This window comes from Saccopteryx bilineata, chromosome 4 (assembly GCF_036850765.1).
Source record: "Saccopteryx bilineata isolate mSacBil1 chromosome 4, mSacBil1_pri_phased_curated, whole genome shotgun sequence".
Taxonomy (NCBI): Eukaryota; Metazoa; Chordata; class Mammalia; order Chiroptera; family Emballonuridae; genus Saccopteryx; species Saccopteryx bilineata.
Window position 1 is genome coordinate 5545714 of NC_089493.1, and position 26793 is coordinate 5572506.

The 26793-nt window shown below is 51.0% G+C and overlaps 1 protein-coding gene across 4 annotated transcripts in view; it reads right to left on the reverse strand.

The window, feature by feature from the left end:
- Nucleotides 1-3030: 3030 nt before the first annotated feature.
- WDR25 (WD repeat domain 25) overlaps nt 3031-26793 on the reverse strand; it is a 150453-nt gene continuing 126690 nt past the window's right edge. For all 4 annotated transcript variants that reach the window (XM_066276358.1, XM_066276360.1, XM_066276359.1 and 1 more), the window contains 3 exons: nt 7019-7189; nt 4087-4227; nt 3031-3496 (listed from right to left, as the gene is read on the reverse strand). In XM_066276358.1, the coding sequence (XP_066132455.1) occupies nt 3275-3496; nt 4087-4227; nt 7019-7189 (534 nt within the window). In that variant the 3' untranslated portion in view covers nt 3031-3274. The remainder of the gene's footprint in view (nt 3497-4086; nt 4228-7018; nt 7190-26793) is intronic.

The window sequence follows — 26793 nt, forward strand, 5'->3', positions numbered from 1 at the left end:
CTTCCCGGCCCGCACGCTCTGTCTGCCTCCCTTGTCCTCATTGATTCTCCCCTGCTGCGACCGCTCAGCCACCAACACAGCCACTGCCTTTTTAGTTTTAGTTACAAATGTTTCCCATGTCTGCAAGTTCTATCTGGTTTGGTTTTCTTTTTCTTTTTTCTTTTCAAAACCCCCCATGCTACTTTCTAACAGTTTTCTGTTCCCTGGGGCTATATCCAAGCTTGTCTTCTTCCCTTAAACATAGTGGGCATAGCGGTTCACCGTCTGGGCCTGGCACTGCCATCCTGGGGGGGGTCTGTGTGGGTCTGGTTCTCTTGGTTCTTGCCCATGCTGCCTCGTTTCTCTGGGTGCCTGGTTATCTTTGATGCCCTGAGGATGCACTTGTAGGTTCTACAAGGCCTCGGATGGAGGCCCTTCCAGGGGGTTCAAGTCTGCTTCTTCCAGAAGCTGGGACTTCCCACTGCGGACCACCTCCCACCCAGCTTCATGTCTCCGATGGAGGTGGGGGCTTGGCTGTGGCTCCCGGCATCTCTGCCCTTGACCGACCTCTGCAGAAGAGGCCAGAGCCAGCCCAGCTGCTCTCCCCCGGGACCAGATTCACTCCAGGAGGCAGCCTCCAGAGCCAGAGGGGGCTGTGGGAGACTCGAGTCCACTCTTTGCCCAGGGACCATGCCCATGGGCAGCTGGAAGCAGCAACCCTCACTGAATCAGCGAGCGAGGGGAGGGTGCAGGGGAAACACGCAGCCCTGGGCACCCTGCGGGTGCTGAGGCCTTCTTTAGGGAGCCCAAGCCTCACCCGACCCCCAGCCCTGTGCCGGCCATGTAATGGGCAGCAGGCCTGAGAACCCCCAGGGCCACGCAGCCTGGCCCCAGAGGCCGCTCTAAGATTCGGGGTCCTGGCTCCACAGTGCCCCTCAGAGCCCAAGGCTCCCTCGATGGCCTCCAGACCTCACAGAGCCACCTGCCGCGGCCTCTAAAGCCAGCCACCGCCACTGTGCTGTGCCCCCTCTACCAACCACCCTGCCCGTCCACTCGGAACCCTGCAGTACCCAGGGGGACCCCATCATGCACCCCCCATCTCCCTGCCCGCACGTGCTCCTTCTCAGCCCTGGCAGGGCAGTGCAGAGAGGGCTTCTGCCACCAGCTGGCTGTATGGCTCCGGGCGAGTCCCAGGTGCCTCTGGTCCGGTTCCTCCTCCGGACACTGAGGACAGGGACTGAGGAGACTCCCAGGGGCCCCTACACAGGTGACAGTCCCCATGCAGAGCCCTAGGCGAGGCTGGAAGGGGTCCCCAGGGTGGGGAAGGGCACAGGCTCTGAGTCAGATGGCCCTGGGCTCGGCCCTCGGCCCCCCGAGCAGCGGTTTCCTCAGCAGGACAGAGGGGGCCGGGCCCAGCCATGCTGGCATCCCCGGATGCAGGGTGCCCCCCCGACGGCCTCAGCCAGCCGCTGGGATGGGTCGGTGAGGGGAAGGTGAGCACGCAGCCCGGGGGAGGCGGGGGCCCCACACTCCTCTTTCATGCCTGCTCCACACTTTCTAAATTTAGCTTTCTTATTTTAAAATTGCAAAGGGTGAACTCCCCACCACCTTGCAGGGGATCAGGGTTGCCTTTCAGGATGCTCTTTGGAATAAAGCGTTTATAAGAGGAAACAGAGGTATGGAGTACACCTGCCACTCTTCCCAATAAAGTCACCTAACAAAGGGGGGCTCACAGACAGCTAGTACCCCCAGGGCCCTGAGTCGGTCACACAGCGGAGCAGCGCTAAGGACAGCCCTGTGGCTCCTGGGGCACTCGGATGTCTCCCCACCCCAGGAGGCTCGGCACTTGGTTGGTTCAAGGTGACCAGTGTGGAAAAGGACTTGAGGACGGCTATCCTGACCACACACCGGCCCTGGGACCCAGGTTCCGAGAGGCCACGCTGGTGCCCGCCACTCCTGTAGCTCCCTCCCCTGACCAAGGGCCGCCTCCTCAGGTCCCTGCCCTCCGCACCAGCTCACAGTCCGCCTCCTCCGTGGAGCCTTCTGAGGCTGCAGGGACCTCTCTATCCTGAGCCATGGCCCTTGTCGTCCCCCTGACCCGCTGGTGGATCCTTGCACTCTGGGGGCACCCCTCAGTGACAGTCCTGGTGGGGTTTAGTGCTCCCAGCAGCTGGGACTTCCCAGCCCAGGTCCTCAAGGTTCCTCCAGGGCCTTGTGCCTCTCCATAGCGCTCCTACCCCCAGGCGGGCACATTCACATGGGCAGCCAGGCCTGGGCCTGAGCGGGCTGGGCTGGGCCCTGTGACACTGGCGGGCCTGCTGTGCTCCTCGGTCAGAGCCCCTAGGACAGACCTGAGGCCCAGATCCCCCTTTCCCAGGGGCCTGAGTGGGCTGGGCTGGGCCGGGCCCTGTGACACTGGCGGGCCTGCTGTGCTCCTCGGTCCGAGTCCCTGAGGACAGACCTGGGACCCAGATCCCCCCTTTCCCAGGGGCCTGAGTGGGCCAGGCCGGGCCCTGTGACACTGGCGGGCCTGCTGTGCTCCTCGGTCAGAGCCCCTAGGACAGACCTGAGGCCCAGATCCCCCTTTCCCAGGGGCCTGAGTGGGCTGGGCTGGGCCAGGCCCTGTGACACTGGCGGGCCTGCTGTGCTCCTCGGTCCGAGTCCCTGAGGACAGACCTGGGACCCAGATCCCCCTTTCCCAGGGGCCTGAGTGGGCCAGGCTGGGCCCTGTGACACTGGCGGGCCTGCTGTGCTCCTCGGTCCAAGTCCCTGAGGACAGACCTGGGACCCAGATCCCCCTTTCCCAGGGGCCTGAGTGGGCCAGGCTGGGCCCTGTGACACTGGCGGGCCTGCTGTGCTCCTCGGTCAGAGCCCCTAGGACAGACCTGAGGCCCAGATCCCCCCTTCCCCAGGGGCCCGTCAGGACCTGCAAGGCCAGGCTGCCCCATCTCCGGGCCCCAGCATTCTCTCTTCGGAGCTTCAGTGGGCCTGACGGGGGTGGCGAGGGGTGGGCAACAGCACGCGTCAGAGACCACCGGAGACAGCAGCGCCACCACGTTTACTGAGCGGCAGGAGAAGCCTGCCAGGCCCCCTCACCCCCTCACCGCGTGGTCCTCTCCACCCTGACACCGAAGGCTCTTGTTCCCATTTCACAGGCTAGGAAACAGGGTCACGGGGTAGAGGCAGCTACCACCAGGCCTGACCCTGCAGCCAGCCTCAGTCTTTAGTCCCACACACCCCCACAGAAGGGAAGCTGGGGGCCGGGCCGCCGTCCGGAAGGCTCCGTGCTGGAGGCTCAGTGCCAGATCTTAATGTCGCCCTCCCAGGAGCAGGTGGCCAGGACGGAGGGCAGCACGGGGTGGAAGGTGGTGCCCACACAGGGCTGCGCGTGCCCGGACAGCGTGCGTGCCCGGCTGGCCGTGCGGAAGCAGTACAGCAGGACCCGGCCGTCGGCGCTGCCAGTCACCAGCAGGTCTCCGTCCGGGGAACACTCGCAGCCCACCGCATAGCCTTCCACCTGCAGAGGGGGACACTGGTGAGCAGCCACCCCCCAGCCCTGCACACAGCCTCCCAGGGAGGCGGGGTCACTATGCCCATCCCACAGAGTGGCAGGCCCCCAAGGCCGAGCCGAGCTCCTTCCAGAAGCTGGGTCCTGGAGTGGACCATGTCACAAGGTCTCGTCAGTGGAATCCAGCTGGAACAGCTCCCCCGCAGCTGAGGGTGTCCGGCCTGCTGACAGTCCCCGAGCCCCCAGTCCCCAGCACCCCAGTGGGGCAGGCTTCAGTGAGGAGAGGGGACAGAGCTAGAGATAGTCCCACCCCCATTCTGTCCTGTTGCCCTTCCCAACCCCCAACACAGGTCCATGTGAGCCAATGACTCAGGGGAAACCTCTCCTGCCCAGCAGCGGGGGCCTGGGCCAGGGCCAGATGTGGCTCAGGGCCTTAGGTGGACACCAGGCCACATGCACATGATCCCCTGGGAAGCAGAAAACGGAATCTGCTGCACAGGGGGTGCACTCCGGAGCCCCAAGTCCATGGCTGGCAGTGTCTGGTGGGAGACTCTGGGGCCTGAGCTCAGCGATCCCCAGGGGGCGACCAGGCAGGGTACCTTGTGCCCTTCGTAGCGCCGCCGTCTGCTCATCCGGTAGGGCCACACGGTGGAGAAGAGGGCCAGGTAGTTGCCATTGGTCTGCGCCAGGAACACCGGCTCCCGTGGGTGCAAGGCGAGGCTGGGGCACGTGTACCGCTCCTAAGAAACAGTGGGGCCGCAGAGGGGGGATGGTCGCTCAGGGTCGGGCCTGCTGCCTCCGCAGACAGGCCCCCCAGCACTCTGCCCCCAGGGCCTGTGCCCTCCCCCCAGACCATTGCCCAGGGGCTACGGCAGCTTCCTGCTGCTGCCATAACAAACTGCTACAGATTTAGTGGCTTCAACAACGCAAACTTAAGACTTGACAGATTGGGAGGTCAGAAGTCTGACCGGGGTCTCCCTGGGCTAAGCAAGGTGTCAGCAGAGCTGGGAGCCCTCCAGGGACTCGGGAAGAAACGTGTTTCCAGCTCCGAGGGGCCACCTGCACTTCTTAGCCCGAAGCCCTTGCAGTGGACAGAAAAAGGGCCCCCACGTATATCCACATCCTAATTCCTAGGACCTGCAGGTGTCATCTTGCATGTCCTTGCAGATGTAATTAAGTGGGAGATCTTGATGTGAGGAGATTGTCCTGTATTGTTGCCTAACGCACCCACGTGTATCCTCATAGAAGGCAGCACGGGAGGCCAGGCACAGAGGGGAGTGAGCACGGAGCAGAGAGCACGTCCAAGATGCGGGCAGGTGGACCAGGGCCCAGTGTCACCCGCAGCCACCAGACGCTGCAAGCGACAAGGGACCGGTTCTGCCCGGCGTCTCCAGAGGGAACGGGCCCTGCCAGCCCCGACTTCAGCCTGGTGGTGCTAATGCAAACTGCTGCCCTCCAGAGCTGTGTGGGGCTGCACTTCTGATGGCTGAAGTCTCCAAGTTTGCGGCAATGCGTTACCCAGGAACAGGCAACGGGACTGCGAGCCCAGCCCCCCACCCCCCCAGGGAGCCCTTGGGGGCAGCCCAGCCCAGGGCCCCACACAGCCAGGACGCACAGTAAGCGAGGAGGCCGCTAACCAAGCGAGAAGATGAGTGGGAGAACAGTGTTCACAACCCAGGGGGAACACTCTCACTGTCTGAGGGGCTCAGTCACACAGAAGCACTCTTGGAAACACTCCTCTCAACCACACTTGTCCTCTCACGTTCTGAGAGTTGTTCTTAAGTTATCTCCAAATGAGCCCAAACTGGGAGGGCAAAGCAGGGAGCAGTCACACTAATACTGCACAGCTGCAAGCTAATGTGTCCATCGGAGGCGTGGACGCCACGGTGGCCCCATAGTGAGGTCCCCAGTGTGGTGCTCCTGGCAGGGCACCTGCTCACCTGCACAGAAGGTGGGAGGTGTGATTCTAGAAGGGCAACAGCCCCAGCAAGCAGTGCCCCACTGTCTCCTTCGCTTCCCCGCTCTCCACTGGGGCTGATGGAGGCAGGAAGTCCCGGTAATCAGACCTGTGCCCCCGTGCCCCTGCCATGGCCTGTCCTTCCCAGGGGGCTGCACTGGACCCTGAAGTGAAGGTCCAGAGGCAGGTTTGCTTAGGGTTCCTTAGAACCCTCTGAAAAATGAGGGAAAAGCAGGGAGAGGGAGAAGGCATGAGTGCACACCTGGTCTATATTTTTAAATTCAGGGTGGGAGCACCGCAGAGATTAGCTAGGGCTTATCTGAAATCTTAAAAGATGATAGCGATGGTGAGGATGGTGATGGTGATCATGACGATGACAGAGGAAGTGATAATAGTGATGGTGGTGATGATAGTGATGATGATGGTGATGAAGATGGTGGTGATGCTGATGGTGATGGTGATGATGGTAGTGATAGTGCTGATCTGATGGTGATTATGATGATAATGGTTATGATAATAGTCCTGGTGATGATGGTGGTTGTGATGATGGTGATGGTGATGATAGTGGTGATGGTGATGATGCTGGTGGTGATGGTGGTGATGATAGTGATGATGGTATGGTGATGATGGTATGATGGTGATGATGGTGATGATAGTGATGGTGATGATGATGGTGGTGGTAATGGTGATGATGGTGATGATGGTGGTGGTGATGATGGTGATGATGGTGATGATGGTGGTGGTGATGATGGTGATGATGGTGGTGATGATGGTGATGATGGTGGTGATGATGGTGATGATGGTGATGATGATGATGGTGATGATGATGATGGTGATGATGATGGTGGTGATGATGGTGGTGGTGATGGTGGTGATGGTGATGATGGTGATGATGGTGATGGTGGTGATGGCAGTGACAATGACGGTGATGAGAGGTAATGCATTTATGGAGAACTCCCTGTGCCTGGCACTGGTCTAGACCCTCTATAAGCATTCCCTCTTTTAATTCTCAAAACCACCCTATGAGGCAAGTAACATTCTCATCCTCAATTTTCTAAGATGAAAATGAGCACCAAAAAGGATAAATAAGGGGCCCAGGCCCAGCTTGTAAGTGACGAATCCAAGACCATAACTCAGGTGGTCTAATTCCAGGCTCCCTGCTTAAAGTCCTGGGTCTCTGCTCCTGCCAAAGCTGTTCAGCAAGGGTGCAGGGGAGACCCCAGGCTGGCTGGGGTGGTGGAGGAAGAATAGGGGTGTCCTGGGTTGCTTGGCCATCTCTGGACTGGGCTTCCCCTCCACACCCTTACCCTGTGGGGTGGCTGTGCTGGGCGGAGACCAATGGGGGGACAGCCAGGGAGCTGCTGTGATATGAAGTCTGTGGAAGGTTCCCCTGGGAGGCCTGGACTCACACTGGCCTTCCCTCACCCTAGAGATTTCAGGCAGCCAATCTGTCTCCAAAACTCCTGCCTGCTGAACCATCTCCTCCAGGAAGTGACCCAGAACCCCAGACAACCTAGGGCTGCAGGACGCGTCCTGGCACAGGGACTGAGGGCAAGGCCAAGTAGGGCTCTCACGTGGAAAATCTGGTTGGAGATTCTGGCGGAGCTCCGGAAATCCCAGGCGATGATGGTACGGTCCGCAGAATCCCGGCTGGACGCGTCGGTGCTGCTCAGAAACTCGGAGCCCTCCCGCAGGAAGAGGATGTCCAAGGTCTGCTGGATGGTCGCCTTGTAGCTTCTCACCACCTGCAAGAGTGGGCGCCTGTCACGCTGGTGCCCCAGGGGCACAGGGCAGGCCCTGCTGGGAGGCCAGTGCAGAGCTCGGTGCCCCACACTGGGCAGCCCACGCTGGAGCTGGCAGCTGGTGCGGGAGACCAGGCAGACGTCTGTCTCCTTGGGGCCTGCCTGCAACACCTCTCAGTCCTGCCTGATGGCACCGTCTCATGAAGAGCTCCCCCTCCCAGCCTCCCACTGGCACCGGGCCCAGGGGGGCATGATGACCGCCCGGAAAGCTGACCCCCTAGAGAGGCAGGGAGCGAGTGCTCCCGGAGACCACAGAGCCACAACCACAGTGTGCAGCTCAGCTTTAAAGGCTTTTTTTTTTTTTAATTTCCTAGCATCAACGCCAATCTTCTCAAGCCTTTCAGCTCATAAACTGACGTGATTAAGTATCCAGCAGTCTTGCCGCTTTCCTCGGAGCGTTTTATCATATTCACCTGCTGTTCTAAGACACTGGTTTGGCAGCCGCAGGGGCGGGGTGGGGCCGGGGCCGGTGTCCTAACAAGAACCTCCACTGACATTCACCCGCGTTGCAATATTGAGACAGGGTGCGGTGCCTGGGCCAGCCCGCTGCCCCGGCCCCATTTACCAGCTCCCGGGGCGCCACCGTGGGCGGCAGCAGCACGGACAGTTCGCCGGTACCTCAGCCCGTAGATTGACAGCTTTTTTTAAAAACCAAAGCTCACAGCCTTTCCAACATTGCGGGTTTTTCTTTTTCTATCGTAGGTCACATTCCTATTACAGGCTGCACTTCATAAATCCCGTTTAGACAGGGGTGGGGGTGGGGGGATGGAGGGGGTTTGCAGACCCATTGTGCAGATGAGGAATACCGAGGCTCCAGGAGGGGCAGGGACGTGCCGAGGCCATGTGTCTCCGTGTTGGTGGGGCTTCCCCAGCCCCAGCTCCTTCCCTGGGGCCCCTATCCCAGTCTCCTGCCGGCCAGCTCCTGCCTCCGTGAATGTCAGGGCGGGTCAGGCCCTGGCACCTCCGCCCCCTGCACGGCAACACCTCCGTCCCCATGGGCGCTGGAGAAAGACCCCGACCCGGGGGACGACGCAGGATGGGGAGGGCCCCTGTCACTGACCAGTGCCCGCCCGTTAAATGCCAGCCACCAGCCGGGAGTGTCAAATAAATTGCCTCGTGACGCCACAACAGTGGGAAGGAAGCTGTACCCGTGGGGCGGCATGAAGGCCCAGAGGGGAGCAGGGAGCCAGGGGTCCCCGCAAAACACACCACCCGCCTCCCAGGAGAACAAGGACGCTGCTCCGTGCTCTCCCCGAGAGGGATGGAGATGGCCGACTCACTAGGGCGTCATAAAGTCAAACGGCTGGGCAACAAGCCGGGTTACGGGCGATCCCTGCAAGTCACGCCACTGTAGGCGGAAGGCTGACCTTTGGAGCGATTGCCCAAAACGTGATTTACTGGCCATCGCAACTGCCCGTGCCCGGGAAGGAGCAGAGGGGCCGTTTGTGTGCCTAGCTGGTGGGTTTTATGGCACCTTAATGACACCGACATCTGGCACGGCCCATCCCAGGGGCGCAGGGCGGCACCGCGCGGGCCTGACTAGCTGGATCCAGAAGGGGGCCTCGCCGGACACTGCTGGCAACTGGGGGCCTTTGCCGGGTAAGCAGCTGCTTGACCAAAGGTCAAGGGGCGCTGGGGTAAGTGGAAGACATGAGCGTGACACATTCAGCTGGGATGAGAACCACCTGATGTCCTGAGACTCCGCCAGCTGCTTGGCCCACCAGACACGACCCTGAGTAACCGGGCTCCCTGGGGTTCGTCCGAGGCTTCCTCCTCTGCCACTTCACAGGGCATAGGCTGGGGTACGGCGAGGCTGCCGCGCTGGCCTGGCTGCTGAGTTACCATGTGCCCGGGGGAGCCCCTTCCCTCCCGGACTGTCTTTGGGGCGTCGCCCCCAGGAGCCCTGGCGGGACAAGCGAGCCTCTGTGCTCCTTGGCGGCACGGGCACAGCGCCCTCCACGCGCCCCTGCCAGCCCTCAGCGCCCCCCACACGCCCCTGCCGGCCCTCAGCGCCCCCCACGCGCCCCCGCCGGCCCTCAGCGCCCCCCACGCGCCCCCGCCGGCCCTCAGCGCCCTCCACGCGCCCCCGCCGGCCCTCAGCGCCCTCCACGCGCCCCCGCCGGCCCTCAGCGCCCTCCACGCGCCCCCGCCGGCCCTCAGCGCCCTCCACGCGCCCCCGCCGGCCCTCCGCGCCCTCCACGCGCCCCAGCCGGCCCTCAGCGCCCCCCACGCGCCCCCGCCGGCCCTCAGCGCCCCCCACGCGCCCCCGCCGGCCCTCAGCGCCCCCCACGCGCCCCCGCCGGCCCTCAGCGCCCCCCACGCGCCCCCGCCGGCCCTCAGCGCCCCCCACGCGCCCCCGCCGGCCCTCAGCGCCCTCCACGCGCCCCCGCCAGCCCTCAGCGCCTAAACCTGAAAGAGAGGTGAGGCTGACGCTGCTTGGGGCTCCCCTAGGACGCTGTGCACCCTCAGCCAACTGCCTGGGCCACCTGCCTGCCCCCCAGAACGTGAGCTCCTGGGGACAGGCATCTGTCTCATTCCGGGCTGCCCCTCGCAACCCCCACAGCACAGTGCAGATGTCAGCAGGGGTACTGAATTAGTGCTGGATAAGGGTATCAGTGGATAAACACATGATGAATGGACAAGAGAACAACTTGAAAAGTACCGACCTTGAGGCCTCTGGCTGCCGGCAACATGCTGCAGTTGGGGCTGAGCCAGCACCCCAGCATCTGCTGCCACCAGCCGCGGCAGGCACCCAGGGAGACGGCACCCACCCACAGGGCGCCGCTGTGGCCCAGGACAGGGAGACAAGGGAAACCCGATCTTCCAAGGAGCTTCGAGACCACGGTGGGGTGGGAGGGAAGGGCAGAGTGACCGTTCCACGCCAAGTCACCACCGGCGTGGCTGGCAGGCCTGGCCCTCCCCGGGGGAAGGCAGACACCCAGGTGCCTGAGGCTGGTGGCCTCTCCGTGCTTCGGTCGCCACACCTGACAGCAGAGACCATAACAGGACCTCTGGCCTGGGAATAAACAGAGGTGACGTGCCTGGCTCAGCGGCCACCATGCAGCAGACACTCAGAAGCCACTTTCCTGGCTGGCCGGGGTTAGAGTCGCCAGGATGGGGCCGGGTCCCCGGACAAGCCCCTTCTCCCCGGATTTCAACACCTTTTCCCTGGAGATGAACTTACTGGTCTCTCTCTTTCCAATGCTTCCACGCAGTGATCTATGCATAAAGACAAACTGGGGGTGGAGGGTAAGAGCCCCTGTCTATGGTTTAAATGCACACGAGGAGAAGTGGCCACTCAGGTAATGCACACCTCCAGTGCACTGTGGCAAATTCAAAAAGGATCGGAAATTTACATTAAGTAAAAGTATTAAAAATATGAGCAGAAAATAAGATTGAATTTTTCTACAGCCTTGGACTGGGGGAATCTTTTCTGTCTATGACTCCAAGGCCAGAAGAAATAAGATAAGAAATAGGTAAACACTACGACATGAAAATAATAATAAACATTGTGGCCTGGCATAAAAACTACTAAATAAGTAAAGTAAAAAAAGACAAATGGGAGAAACATTTACAGCTTAAGATAGAGGCCAAGGTCGCTGTGCCTCATATTCAGACAGTTCTGAAAACTAGATGGAAGTGACCAACAGCTCTACAAAAGAGTGAGCAGGAAAAGTGAACGGAAGGGCCACATAAAAGGAGATGTAATTGGCCCTTCCCATCCTGTTCATAAGAAATGACCATTTGCCCTGGCCAGTTGGCTCAGCGGTAGAGCGTCGGCCTAGCGTGCGGAGGACCCGGGTTCGATTCCGGCCAGGGCACACAGGAGAAGCGCCCATTTGCTTCTCCACCCCTCCGCCGCGCTTTCCTCTCTGTCTCTCTCTTCCCCTCCCGCAGCCAAGGCTCCATGGGAGCAAAGATGGCCCGGGCGCTGGGCATGGCTCTGTGGCCTCTGCCCCAGGCGCTAGAGTGGCTCTGGTCGCAACATGGCGACGCCCAGGATGGGCAGAGCATCGCCCCCTGGTGGGCAGAGCGTCGCCCCTGGTGGGCGTGCTGGGTGGATCCCGGTCGGGCGCATGCGGGAGTCTGTCTGACTGTCTCTCCCTGTTTCCAGCTTCAGAAAAATGAAAAAAAAATAAATAAATAAAAATAAAAATAAATAAATAAATAAATAAAATTAAAAAAAGAGAAATGACCATTTAAATTACACAATGATATCATTTCTTACCTATCAGATTAGCAAGACCCAAAAGTGTGACCACGCACTCTGGTAGGCGGCTGTGGAGACATCAGTGACAGAAAATGAAAATGGCGTGATCCCTGGGCAGGGAACTGGGGTCACACAGGCACAGTCACATGACTCGTCGTCCAGTGGTCTGCGTAACCCACAGCCCCACGGAAGGGACCCATCCCAAAGCGTCACTAGCAAAACTGCCCAAGATACAAGTGCAAGGCCATTGAAAGCACTGACTGTAAGAACAAAACATTAGAAGGACCGGAATAAACATCAAGAAGGGACTGGCTAGGCCTGACCTGTGGTGGCGCAGTGGACAGAGCGTCGACCTGGAACGCTGAGGTCACCGGTTCAAAACCCCGGGCTTGCCCGGTCAAGGCACATACAAGAAGCAACAAAGAGGCAATGAACCATTAAACGGAGCAAGTGTGAGCTGATACTTCTCGCTACCCACCCCTCCCCTCTCTAAACTGTAGAAAGATAAATCAGAAACTACATAAATAACGGAGTAAGTCTGCCTCTAGAGAAAGGGAGAGAGCAGAATGGAGGAGAGAGGGCTTGGGTAGGATTTAGAAATATCTGTGAAGGGCCAAACAGTAAATATTCTAGGGTTTGTGGGCCACATATGGTCACTGTTACTTGAGTGTGTGTGTGTGTGTGTGTGTGTGTGTGAGTGTGTGTGTGTGTGTGAGTGTGTGTGTGTGTGTGAGTGTGTGTGTGTGTGAGAGTGTGTGTGTGTGTGAGTGTGTGTGTGTGAGAGTGTGTGTGTGAGTGTGTGTGTGTGTTAGAGTTGTTTAAAATGTAGATAGATTGGACCCAGGAGCTGTCATTTTCCAATCCCTTTGCTAGAACAATGTACATATTTTATAACATTATACAACGAAATTAACATAAAAAGCAGTTTCTAAAATGTGAAAGAAAAATTAAGCAAATGAAAGGAACCCCGTGTCGAGCTGGCAGCCTAACCGCATAAGTACGGTGTATTTTAAGCGATGTTAAAGCACAGTAATTTAATGGTCGGTCCTTGGTTGAATATATGTTATGAACAGTAATTTGATGGTAAACCCTAATTAGGTATACACTGTGGACAAAAAGAACTGTGAGAAATCTTAAACCATTTTCAGTCATGAAATTGCTAGTGGCGATATATGCCAAAAAAAATTGTGTTAAGGCAGATAGAAATAAAAATTTTCAGGATAAAAGAAATAAAGTATATATAAAAGCAAAGCAGCTGAAGTTCTGCCATCCTAAATTTGAATGGAAAAAAATCAGTATTACTAATGATGCATTCTTTCTGAACAACAAAGTCACTTCCTGCTTGTGTCCACAGAAGGAGCCTAGGAACGATGACCGATCAGGGCCTCGGGCTCTGGTCTCCCACCCGGCCACACCCACCGGTGACAGCGGACAGACCGGGGCACCGAACAGTTGTTACAACTACACAGCACATGTCTCTAAAGGTAGCGGGAGACATGGAGGACAGAACACCAACAGACCTCCAGATATGAGCACACAGGGTCGGAGGGAAAGACGCCTACAACGGCTGAGACGGCGAAAGAAAGCAGAGAACTAGAACATGGCAACCGAAATTATTCAAAACGTACTAGAGACGAAAAAAAACCAGACTGGATTCTTTAAATGAACAAGAGCTCGTTTTCACCCTTAAATGAAATAAACCCACTATGTCCTCTTACTCTCCACCAGAAACTAAAAACTCTCGACCGAGTTCAAGAAGCTGCTACCCCAAGACTAGAAAGTAATGGCAAGGGCGTGAGGGGAAAGAAGCTAGTCTAACGCTTGAAGAGAAACCGGTGTGACGAGGGCGGCTCTCGGCTGGTGGGGGGGTTAGTTTGGGGGTTTGGTTTGGTCTTTTAACTGCTGACATTGACTCACAGGCTGGTTGGAATTAGGAATTGCAGAGTGGGCACGAATAGCAAACATTCTGAAATAAATCCATCGTTCCAACCAAAGGGACAAACAAAATGGGCCCCTGTGAGCCAGAGAGCCTTGGGGAAATTTCAGAACCATCTCCGTCCAGCTCTCCCAGCCCCGACCCAATACAGCCCAGGGGCGGAACCGTTCTGCAGGAGCTGCGGCACAAGGACAGTAGAGGAACTGAGGAAAAGTGCCCTTGTAAGCACAGCACAGTACGAGGGAGACCCACGATATTTTCCCCTCTCTTTCCTCCAAAGAGAGCTGCCTCGCCTTGAAAGGGACCCCGGCATGGACACTATGTGACAAAGCAGAAGACTAGCTCTCTGAGAGACTCCACCTCTCTGGGCCAAGGAGCCAGGAAACAGGGGGCCGGCGAGAAGCTCCGTAGAGGAGAGAGGCGAGAAGGGACGCCTCTCACTCTGCATCTGACCTCACACGTGTCCTGGGATGACGCCCAAGTGACAAAGACGCAGCGCTGCAGCCTGAGTTGTGGAGCACGTGGAACCACCCGGGGGCCGCCCGGCGTCCCAGAGGTTCTGAACACTCAAGAGGAGCCCCGGCTCACAGAAGGAGAGAGGAGCGTGTATCTGAGTCTCGCCGGGCTGGCCGCCTACCAAGACAGACGAATCACGGATCTCCAGGGACCTTAACAGGACCCAGGACCTGAAAACGCGCAGGATGTATTCTGAAACCACTCGACATACAAAGAACCAGGAAAGTGTGAACAGCAACCGCGTGAAAAGTGAAACAATGCCCACCCTTAAATGACCCAGCTCTTGGGAATAATCAACACTCATTTAAACAGCGATCATTGTAACCTTGGTGAGATCAAGATAAACACTCTTGAAATAAATGCGTTGAGTGTCTCAACAGAAACAGAAAGTACACATTTTTTAAATAGAAATTTTTCACTGGATCGATTAGGGCGGCACTGGCGAACAGAATTATGCAGGCGTCAGGTGCACAGCTCTGTTCTGTGCCCTCCGCTGGGCATCGCACTGCGCGGTCACCACCGCGAGCCAAGTCCCCTTCCAATACCAACCAATATTTCTAAAGGAACAGTTTAGAACTGAAAAGATTCCTTTTTTAAAATCATGGGATAAACCCAATAACAAACTTGGAAATGAAGGAAGACTTGGTAAACTTGTAGATAGAAATAATTCAGTCTGAAACAAAAATGAACAAAGCCTTAGGGGGGAACCCCGTGAGATAAGAGCAAAACCTTAAAGATTCTTGTCAACAGAGCGATACATATACAGGGTGGGTGAACGCAGGGTTACAGTTGCGAGTACATGAAAGCACAGGGCTTCCCTGGCCGGCTGGCTCAGCGGTAGAGTGTCAGCCTGGCATGTGGAAGTCCCGGGTTTGATTCCCGGCCAGGGCACACAGGAGAAGCGCCCATCTGCTTCTCCACCCCTCCCCCTCTCCTTCCTCTCTGTCTCTCTCTTCTCCTCCCACAGCCAAGGTTCCATTGGAGCAAAGTTGGCCCCGGGCGCTGAGGATGGCTCCATGGCCTCCGCCTCAGGTGCTAGAATGGCTCCAGTTGCAACGGAGCAATAGCCCCAGGTGGGCAGAGCATCACCCCTCTGATGGCATGTTGGGTGGGTCCCATCGGGTGCATACAGGAGCCTGTCTGACTGCCTCCCGGCTTCTAACTTCAGAAAAATACAAAAAAAAAAAAAAGAAGAAGAAGAAGAAGAAGAAGAAGAAAGCATAGGGCTTATGCTTGTACTGTTATTTATTAATGGCTGTATTATTTCCCATACAAACCACTGTAAACCTACTTTGCCCCACTCTGTATGTCTGTACATCCATGTTTTAATGCACATATGTGAAGAAATATTGACCAACATGCCTAAATTTGGTGAGAGGCATACATTTAGAGAGTCAAGAGGCTCAGCAAGCCACAAAGAGGATAAAATCAAAGAAAAGACCTAGCCCTGACACATTCAAACTTCTCAAAACCTCAAAGAACAAAGTCTCGAATCACCTGGGGCGGTGGGGGAGTGGGGGCGGGGAGGTGGAGCATTACAGGAACCACTATCTGAAATGCCCTAGACTTCTCATCTGAAACTACGGAGGGCAAGAAGATGGCAAAAGGCATTGAAAATGGTGAGAGAAAGGGGTGCCAACCCAGAATTTTACAGACAGCAGAAGTATCCCTTCAGAAATAAAGGTAAAATAAAGACCATGACAGGTGGGAAAAAAAACTAAGTGACCTGTCATTGGCGGGAATGCTCTGTCTAAAACGAAAGCTAAAAGAAGTTCTTTGGGCTGGGAAGTAATAATACCAGAGGAAACATTGGATCTTCAGGAACGAAGGAAGAGCAAGACAAATGGTATAACTAGGTAAGTGCAAAAGACCATGTTTCTCCAATTAAGTTCTCTGAAATACACATGACTGTTGAAAACAAAAATTATGAGTCCTTAAAGCAGAAAGAAAATGATACAAGACCTCAATCTACACACAAGAATGAAATGACCCAGAAATAGTAAATACATAGGAAAATATAAAACACATTTTTATCATTAAAGTATTTAAAAAATAATTTGCTGTTTCCAGCAAAAAGAGAAGAAAAGAAAAAAAAATGGATTGCAATATATGTAGAAGTAAAATGTATCCCAACAATAGCACAAAGACCCTGAGGGGAAAAGTTGAAAATGTACATATTGTTGTAAGGTTTTTATATACAGTAAGAGATATATTTGAAAGTAGACTGAAAAGGTAAAATAGTATAAACTCTAAAGTAACCACTAAAAATAATGCACAACACAAAGCTACAGATAATAAAGAAACAAAGGAGATAAGATGAAATCATTAAAAATATTAAATTAAGCCTGACCTGTGGTGGCTCAGTGGATCAAGTGTTGACCTGGAATGCTGAGGTCGCCGGTTCAAAACCCTGGGCTTGCCTGGTCAAGGCACATATGGGAGTTGATGCTTTCTGTTCCTCCCTCCCTCTTCTCTCTCTCTCTCTCTCTCTCCTCTCTCAAAATTAATAATAAATAAATAAATAAATAAATAAATAAATAAATAAAAATACGAAATTAATCCAAGAAAAAGAGAGGGCAGGAAAAAATGTCAAAAAGAATAGATGGAACAAACAAAAAAAAATAGTAAGATGATTGATTTTAAACCCAGCCATATCAAAAATTACACTAAATTCAAACAGGATAAATACATCAGTTCATGGGAAGATTGTCATATAAAATTAAAATAAATGATCAATACCCAACTAAACACTGCCTACAAGAAACGTGTTTTATAAAGACACAAATAGGTTAAAGTAAAATGGAAAAACAAGTACCATGCTAACAGTAATCAGAATAAACCAGAATGCCTATGTTAATAACACGAGAAGTAGATTTCAGAGAAAAGAATACCCTCAGGGATAACGTGGGCCTTTTCAATTGATCAAAGAGTCAATTCATCAGGAGAACAAAACAATCCTAAATGTTTATGTACCTAATAACAGAGCTTCAAAATAAATGAAGGAAAACCAATAGAAATTTAAAAGTAAGTAAGACAAATCCAATCTCATAGTCATAAATCTCAACCTGCCATTCTTAATTAATACAACATATAGACATCTCAGAAAGGCTATACAAGTCTTGAATAACACCATCAACCAACTTGATCTAATTGATGTTTGTTACACCCAACAACAGCAAAATACACATTCTTTCCAAGTGCACACAGAAAATTCACCAAGGTAGATCATATTCGAGGGCATCCACCAAGTCTCAATAAATGTAAAAGGATTTAAACATTCAATGTATGTTTTGTGACCACAGTGGAATTAAGTTAGAAATCACTAACAGGTATCTGGAAAATTCCCAAGTACTTAGAGCCTAAATAGCACACTCCTAAATAATCCACGGATCAAGAAGAAATCAAACAGGTAATTAGAAAATGTTCTTAACAGAAGAAAAATGAAAAGCAATACATCAACAGTTGTGTAACGCAGCTGCAAAACCTAGAGGGAAATTAATAGCACTGAGCATCTATAATGGAAAAGAGTGTAAGTTTCAAAACAATGACCTCAACTTTTTTTTTTGAGAGAGAGAGAGAGAATGAGAGACAGAAAGGAACAGAGAGAGGGAGAAAAGCATCAACTTATAGTTGCTTTTACTTTGGTTGTGCATTGATTTCTTCTTGAACATGCCTTGACCAGGACCATGCCAGTGTCCCCTTGTTCAAGCCAGTGACCTTGGGCTTTTCACACCAGTAACCTTTGGGCTCAAGCTGGAAAGCTTTGGGATCTGTGAATGACTTCGCAGCTCAAGCCAGTGATCCCATGCTGACAAGCCCTTGATCAGAGCTGGTGACCTTGGGGCTTGGAACCAGCGACCCCAGCATTCTGGGTTGATGCTTTATCCACTGGACTGTATCACTACTGGTCAGACCTCAACTTCTACTTTAAGAAACTATAGAAAGAAGATAAAATTAGACCCAAGGTTTAAGCAGAGGAAATAACTAAGATAAGAAAATAAATCAATAATTTTTTTAAAGAAATAAGAGAAAATCAATGAAACCAAAACCTGGTACTTAGAAAAGATCAACAAAACTGATAAAACTCTTGAAAAGAATGTGCATTCTGCTATTGTTGGGTGTAAAATTCTACAACACCATAAAAACATACTTATGAATAAATCTAACAAAAAATATAAAGGCGCTATATAATAAAAATTAAAAGACTGGTTAAAGAAATTAAAGAAGATTTGAATACACAGAGGGGCAAAAGAAGGTGTACAGTTGTTTCTATGGAAAATAATGCAATAATTAACAAATAATAATACAATACACTATGTTTCACATACAACCAGAAACCTACTGTTGGCCCACCCTATATATGGAGAAGTATACTATACTCACGGATTGGAAGACTCGAAATTGTTAAGAATTCAATTCTCGTGGTGCAGTGGATAGAGCGTCGGGCTGGGACGTGGAGGACCCAGGTTCGAGACCCCGAGGTTGCCAGCTTGAGTGCGGGCTCCTCGGGTTTGAGTAAGGCTCACCAGCTTGAGCCCAAGGTCACTGGCTCGAGTAAGGGGTCACTCAGTCTTCTGTAGCCCCCCAGTCAAGGCACATATGAGAAATCAATCAATGAACAACTAAGGAACCGCAACAAAGAATTGATGCTTCTCATCTCTTTCCCTTCCTGTCTGTCCCTATCTGTCCCTCTCTCTGACTCTGTCTCTGCCACACACACACAAAAAAATTCAATTCTCTCCCAAATTTATCTGTAGATTAAATGTGATTATCAATCAAAGTTCAAGCAGGTGTTTGGTGGTAGAAATAGGCAAAGTGATTGTAAAATTAAAATGTAAATGCAAAGAAACTAGAATAGTCAAAATAATTTTGAAAAAATATTTTTGAATACTTTCACTGTCTGATTTCAAGACTCATTATAAGATTACAATAATGAAAACAACGGGGGATGGTTGGTGAAAGACAGGCAAAGGAAGCAACGGACAGAAGAGAGTGCAAAACAGACTCACATGTATTTAGCCCACAGAGGCATAAGGACAGAGACACTGTTTTCAACAGGTGTTGCAGGAATATTGAATATCCATATGCAAAACCATGAACCTCTACCCATACTTTGTGCCATATATAAAAATTAACATGAAGTGGACCACAGACGAATATAAAGCCACAGACTATACAACCTCTGGAAGTAAACGAGCAAATCTTTGTGGCCTTAGGTTAGGCAAAATTTACTTACATACGACAACAATAGCATGATTCGGAAATTAAAAAGTTGATTCAGTTGGACTCTATAAAAATTTTTTAAAACATGCTCTTCAAAACAAATAAAACTGTTATGAAAATGAAAACACAACCCATCGAGTAGGAGGAAGTATTTGCAAGTCACATATGTGACAAAGTCTTACATCTAAAATATATAAAGAAATCTCAAAACTCAGTAGTATAAAAACAAACTATGTGATTGAAAAAAATAGGCAAACACATTGAACAGACACTTCATCAGAGTAAAGATAAAGATGGTGAACCAGCTCAAGGAAAGATGCTCAACTAAAACCACGGTGAGTACCAAACTACAACTATTTCACAATGACTAAAATGAAAAAGATTGATCATCCCAAATGTTCGCTAAGGCACAGAGCCGTGGAACCTTCACACAACGTTGGTGGGGCTGTAAAATGGGAAGTTTCTTTAACAGCTTAACATCCACCAACCAGCATATGACCCAGACATTGCAACCCTGGGATTCATCTGGGGTCTCGGTCTGCTAGGGTTGCAATAACAAAGCACCGCAGCCGGGGGAGACTTAGACAAGACATTTATCTTCTCGGAGTGCCAGCGGCTGGAAGACCATGGCCAAGGCACCTAAAGGGTTGGTTTCTGGTGAGGCCTCTTGCCCTGGTGAGAAGATGACGCCTCCTTGCTGGGCCCACGTGGCCTTCTTGTCTATGCAGCACAAAGAGAGAGTGCTGGTGTCTCCTCCTCTTCTAACCAGGACACCGGTCCCATCGGAACAGAGCCTCACTCTCATGGCCTCATTTCATCTTATGTCCAACTGCAGTAACATTGGGGGGTGGGACCTAAACCTATGAACTGGAGAAGGGGCACAATCCAGTCCATAACACCCACAGAAATGACAGCATGTGTCCACACTAAGGCTTGTACGTGACCGTTCATAGTAACTTTATTCATGATAACCCAAACCGGAAACAACCCAGTGCCTATCAGTAGGTTAATAGATCATCTGTGGCATATTCTCACGATGGAATACTAATTAGCAATATGAAGGAATAAACTACTTTTGATACAAAAAACAATGTGCATCAAACCCACAATAATTATGCTGACAAAAAGCCGCAGGTACATACCACATGACCATATTTACACGAAAATTCTAGAAAATGTAAACTAAGTCACAACGACAAGGAACAGATCAGTGGTTAACTGAAAATGAGTGTGTCATGGAGGGAAGGCAGGAGGAAGGGAGCACAAAAAGGACACAAAAACATTTGAAGGTGACAAATACATCACTTATCTTGGTGGTGGCAATGAGTTCAACGGCACAGATGTAAGTCACAACTCATCAAAGGGTACACCTCAGATACGAGCAATCTATTGTAGGTCAATTTTACTTCCATAAATGTATTTCTTTAAAGGGCTGACATGAAAATATAAGGCAAAATAAAGACCTTTCTTTTTCAGGCTCTGCCAGTTAATTATTTTTAAAATTAAATCTATTAGGAGCCCTGGCCGGTTGGCTCAGCGGTAGAGCGTCGGCCTAGCGTGCGGAGGACCCGGGTTCGATTCCGGCCAGGGCACACAGGAGAAGCGCCCATTTGCTTCTCCACCCCTCCGCCGAGCTTTCCTCTCTGTCTCTCTCCTCCCCTCCCGCAGCCGAGGCTCCATTGGAGCAAAGATGGCCCGGGCGCTGGGGATGGCTCTGTGGCCTCTGCCTCAGGCGCTAGAGTGGCTCTGGTCGCAACATGGCGACGCCCAGGATGGGCAGAGCATCGCCCCCTGGTGGGCAGAGCGTCGCCCCTGGTGGGCGTGCCGGGTGGATCCCGGTCGGGCGCATGTGGGAGTCTGTCTGACTGTCTCTCCCTGTTTCCAGCTTCAGAAAAATGAAAAAAAAAAAAAAAAATTAAATCTATTAGGATGACATTAGTTAATAAAAGCATATAGGATTCAAGTATACGATTCTATGACACATCACCTGTAAACTGCATCCACCACCCAAAGCCAGTCTTCTTTGGTCACCATCTACTTGACCCCTTTACCCTTTACTACCCCCACCTGCCCTGCCCTCTGGTGACCTCCATTTCATTGACTGTGTCTGTAAGTTTTTGTTTGTTTGTTCATTTCTTGCTTTCAATTTTATATCCCACATGTGCATGAAATCATAAAGTTCTTAACTTTCTCTGTCTGACTTATTTTGCTTGGCAAAATAATATTCTCAAGGTACATCCGTGTTGTTGGAAATAGCAGTACTTTATCTTTTCTGATGGCTGGGTAGTATTTCATTGCATATATGCACAATATCTTCTTCACCCAATCACCTATTGAAGGACGGCCAAGATATGGTTGTTCCCATAGCTTGGCCACCATGAATAATGCTGCAACGGACATGGGTGTGTATATATCTTTGTGAAAAAAATGTTTCCAATTTTTTCAGGTAGATACCCAGAAGACGTATTGCTAGGTCATACAGTAACTATATTCTTAATTTTTTGAGGTGCCTCCATACTGTTTTCCATAGTGGCTGTACCAGTTTACATTTCCACCAGCAGTGAATGAGGGTTCCTTTTCCTCCACAACATATCAAAACCTCTTGGATACAGCAAATGCAGTAATAAGAAGGAAGTTTATATCATTACAGGCTCATCTCAAGAAACTAGAGAAATCCAAGTAAACAATCTAATATTACATCTTAAAGAACTAGAAAAAGAACAAAGGCAACCCAAAAAAATCAGCAAAAGGAAATAAAAATTAGAACAGACTTGAATGAACTAGAGAACAAAAAACTATACAAAAAAATTAATATAACAAAAAGCTGAATCTTTGAAAAGATTAATAAAATCACCACATTAAATAAATATAGCAAAAAATATAGAGGTATAATCATGTTACAAAATTCAACACCAACATATGACAAAAGCTTTCAGAAAACTAATAGAAGGCAACTTCGTAAAACTGATTTAGAATAGCTGTGAAAACCCCATATCTGACATCATTCTTAATGGTAAAAGACTGAATGCTTTGCCCATAAGATCAGGAACAAGACAGGCATGTTCACTCTCAGCACTTTTATTCAACATTGTACTAGACACGTTAGCCACTGCAATACAGCAAGAAAAAGAAAATGCATACACACTGGGAAGAAAGCCATAAAACTATTTTATTTGCAGACAACATGACTATGGACATGGAAATTCCTAAGTAATCTATGTAGAAGCTAGTAGGACTAAGAAGTAAATTTAGCAAGGTCATGTAGGATACAAGGTCAATACAGTTGTCCTTCAGTATCCACGGGGGATTGATTCCAGGACACTCTCTGGACACCAAAATCCATGAATGATCAAGTCCCTAATACAAAATGGTATAGAACAATGCATGCAGTTCACCCTCCACATCTGTGGATTGCCAACAGCAGATCAAAAATACTCTTTCAATCCATAGTTGGTTGAATCCTGATACAGAGGACCAACCGTTTAAGAAAGTTAATAGCATTTCTATATATTAGTAACAAACATTTGGAAACAAAGTTAAAAATAAAACAAAGTTAAAAATAAAATTTCATTCACAGTAGTATCCAAACCATGAAATACAGAGGAATAAATTTAACACAATATGTGCAACATCTGAACACTGGAAACTAAAAAAACACTGCTGAGAAAAGCTGAGGAAGACCTAAATAAGTAGAAAGATATACTATGCTCATGGATGATAAAATTCAATATTGCTAAGATGTCAATTCTCCTGATATCGATCTATATATTAGACCCAATCCTAATAAAAATACTAGCAGGCTTTTTTATTTGTTTGTAGAAACTGTTAAGGTGGTGACATCAGAGGAATGGTGGCGTGAGGGATCTCCTTGGTCTCTCCCATTGAAATTCCAACAATTTGAACAGCTCTTACGCAACAAAGGAACCCCAGCTCCACCCACAGACACGCCTGAAAGATCCACACACTGGAGCGGGTCGGTGGGAGTGGAAGGGCAGGGAGGCAGGTGAACAATAAAGGGAGCCCAGGGCACAGCCCTGCAGCTGAGGGCTTGTGGCGGACTCAGCTCTGAGAGGGGAGACACCCCGTTGGGTCTGGGTTTCCTTCTATAGCAAGGAGCAGAGAGACTCGGTGGGCACTCCCACCCCCACAGGAGTGAGCAACTGGAGCAGTAGAGAGCAGAGACCTGAGCGGTGAATACAGCTCTGGGACACTGCCCGTTTTCCTGCCATTGGCCCACGGTCCACATCCAGGCAGAGAAACAGACACCAAGCTCTGCAGCCCCCTGGGCTCCCAGAACTCACCTCCCTTTGTCCTTGGTGTTGGTGTGCTGGGCACATAAGTTGGCATACCCAAGAACTGACACTACAGAACCACCGTCTCCCCCAGGCAAAGGGGCTATTCTGTGTCTGGTCCCCATTCGGGGCCCAGGGAAGATCCAGTGAACACCAGACCTCACCATTACTGAGAGAAAATCCTAGCCGACCTCACCCCCAGCAATGCAGATATACTGACAACAGCCAGCATCCCGTTGGGGGTCAGCACTGGGATTTCACAGTTAAAACTTGTGATCCAGCACCACCTACTGGAAAATAGCAGAAAGACCTGTTAGAAGTATTCTTCAGAAAACAGCCACTCATACAAATGCGTAGACAGAGGAGGGAATCCATCCAGTACCATGAATAATCAAGGGAGTGATGCAGCGCAGAAGGAAATGAAAAACCTCCAGAGAGAAAACCTAAACACATGAACATTCGGGATATAAATGACAGAGAATTCAAGAATGAAGTTCTGAAAACACTCAACGAGATGAGAGAAAACACAGACAGGCCATTTAATGCATTTGGAAAACAAATTAGAGAACAAAATGAGTACTTTACCAAAGAAATTGAAATTTTAAAAAAGAACCAAACAGGAACTCTGGAGATGAAGACCTCAATAAATGAGATCAGGAATGAACTAGCGAGCACAGGAAATAGAGCTGACCAGATAAAGAATTAGTGATGTCAAAGAGAGAAATCTGGAAATGACGCAGAGAGAAGAAGAGACTTGAGAATAAAAGAGAGAGAGAGAGAGAGAGAGCGCTCTGCGAGAATTATCTGACTCCATCAGAAAGAGTAATATAAGAGTCATAGGCATACCAGCAGGAGAAGAGAGGGAGAAAGAAATGGAGAGCCTATTCAAACAAATAATTGATGAGAACTTCCCAAACATATAGGAAGAGCTAAATCCTCAAATCTAAGAAGCAAACGGAATATCTAGTTACCGCAATCCAAAGAAGCCTTCTTCAAGGCATATTGTATTAAAATTGTCAAAAATTAGTGACAAAGAAAGACTTCTCCAGTGTTGGTCAAATAAGTTTGTAAACATGATATATATGTTTGCTCGCTTGTGACTTATATTGGGTGTGGGGGACAGGCTATAAGCAGGCCAGGTTGTTGTAGCCTGAGGTTTGGTTTTGGGACTAAGCTTTTCCCCACACCCTTGACTGATTGTATGATCTGGGTGGTGAACTCTCATGAGAAATCCAATTATGCCTTGGATAAGTGACTTTGTATCGGAGACTTCCTTGTTTGTATATTGGATTAAGGGATTTTGGTTTTCTACACTATAAAGTGGGACAGACCAGGAGCTCAGACACACAGTTCCTGCTATCACAATTGCAGGGGCTCCCCTGATGCCTTGCCCTTCATGGGAAGAGCTGGTTTTCTGCTTTTCCCTTGTCTTCTTTTGTGGTTTGCCTGTCTTGGTGAGACACCAATAAATAGGATGGCCCCCCATCCTCTGACTCCGCCATTTCTTTATCGCCTGCCCGAATCCAATGGGAACCTGCATGTGAATGGTCACGATGACGGCTCCTGGCCTTACAACTGGCGTAGTTTCCGGCAGGATTCAGAGATTGGTATGGAGCCACCACCCTTGATGGGTGGGATAGAGTACTGGTTGCTGCTCTGGCTCCCCATGGCTGTCCTTTTAGGGGCCATGGGCTTCATGTTTTTTACTCAAGAGGAAACTGCCCGAGGTCAAAAGCTTCAGCATGAATTGCAAACAGAACGGCAGAAAAGGCTGGAACTGGAGCGAGCACTGGAGAAGGAATTACGGGTTCGAGAGTTGCAGTTTACCCTGGAAGCTGAACGTCTTCACCGGCAGTTGTTGGAGAAACAACTCCGGATTCAAGAGCTCGAGTCTCAGCTTCTGGCCAAAAGCCAGCAGCCACAGGAGCCTAAACGGTCACCAAAGGAGCAGCAGCATCCGTGCCGGTGGATTGGCTTTGAGTCAGCGAGAGCAGGCGCTTGCGACTCCTCTTCTGAGGATGAGAAGGCTCAGGCTGAAGCTGCCATACGCACACTGAGAGCCCGACCAGTTGTCGCCAAGAAGGTAAAAACCCAGCAACAAAGAGTCCCTCAGGGGCAGCCACAGCCTCCTGCCCAAGTAATGGAACACTCTGTGGTCCGGCCCTATACCCAGGCAGAGCTGATGGAGTTGGGGGCACAATTTAGGCAGAAACCTACTGAATCCCTGGTAGCCTGGTTACTACGATTATGGGATATAGGGGTGGATGGCATCATGCTCTCCGGAACAGAGATGGAGAAATTGGCCGCCATTACCACACACTCTTCCTTGAGGCAGCGTCTTCAGAACTGCCATGGCAACCCAGGAGACCATACCCTATTAGAATGGGTGATGGCTGCCATTCGTATGGTCTGGCATAATGCTGGAGAACTGCCGGGGGCAATGAGTCGGTGGCAGTGCTACAGTGAGTTAGTAAAGGTCCTTCGAGAACTAGGTATGAAGAATGCTGTTTTTAACCCTGGGTCTCGTGGGCCAGACGAAGAAGTGTTTACGGCCAAAATGAGGGAATTTGTCCTTGCTAGCACCCCGTCAGCCCTTTTTGGGTCACTTGTGGCTATCTTGGGCCCCTATGTGGGGCAGCCCATCAATGCAGTTACACAGATGGTAGCAGATTTGGGAGAGCTGGAGGCCGCTCGGGATCATAAAGCAGTGAGGGCTGCTGCCTATGTTTCCCCCCCAACTAACAAGGGAAACGGGCCTGTAAAGGTTACCCGAACGCAGATGTGGGTAGACTTGATTGCGGCTGGAGCAGATAAGGGGAAATTGGATGGCCAGTCTAATAAAATTCTTTTGGAGCTTTGGCGGCAGCTTAAACCAGAACAGAAGTTCCAGCCACTGAGACGAAAGGCCCCAGCAGCTACCAATAAAACGTTTGGTGCGCGCACAGCTCGGTTACAAGATTATATGATAGAGAAAGCCGAGGGAGAGGGGAACTCCCAAGACCCATTGTACCAGTTTGAATAGGAAAAAGGCCGAGGGACCCGTCTAACGGGGATGGGCGGGGACCGGAGGCCACATGTGGAACTGGCTATCCACTGGTCCCCTTCCAACGTACAACAGGTGTTGGCCTTGGTGGATACAGGTGCAGAATGTTCCCTTCTCTATGGAAACCCAGAGTGGTTTGCTGGGACCCCAGTGGCCATTGACGGTTATGGGGGCCAAACTGTCCAAGTGAAGCCAATAACTATTCCATTGGGGATAGGGAGACTGCCTCCTAAGCCATATAAGGTGTATGTATCTCCTATTCCTGAATATATTTTGGGGGTAGATGTCTTGCAAGGACTGTGGTTGGAAACTACAGCTGGGGAGTTC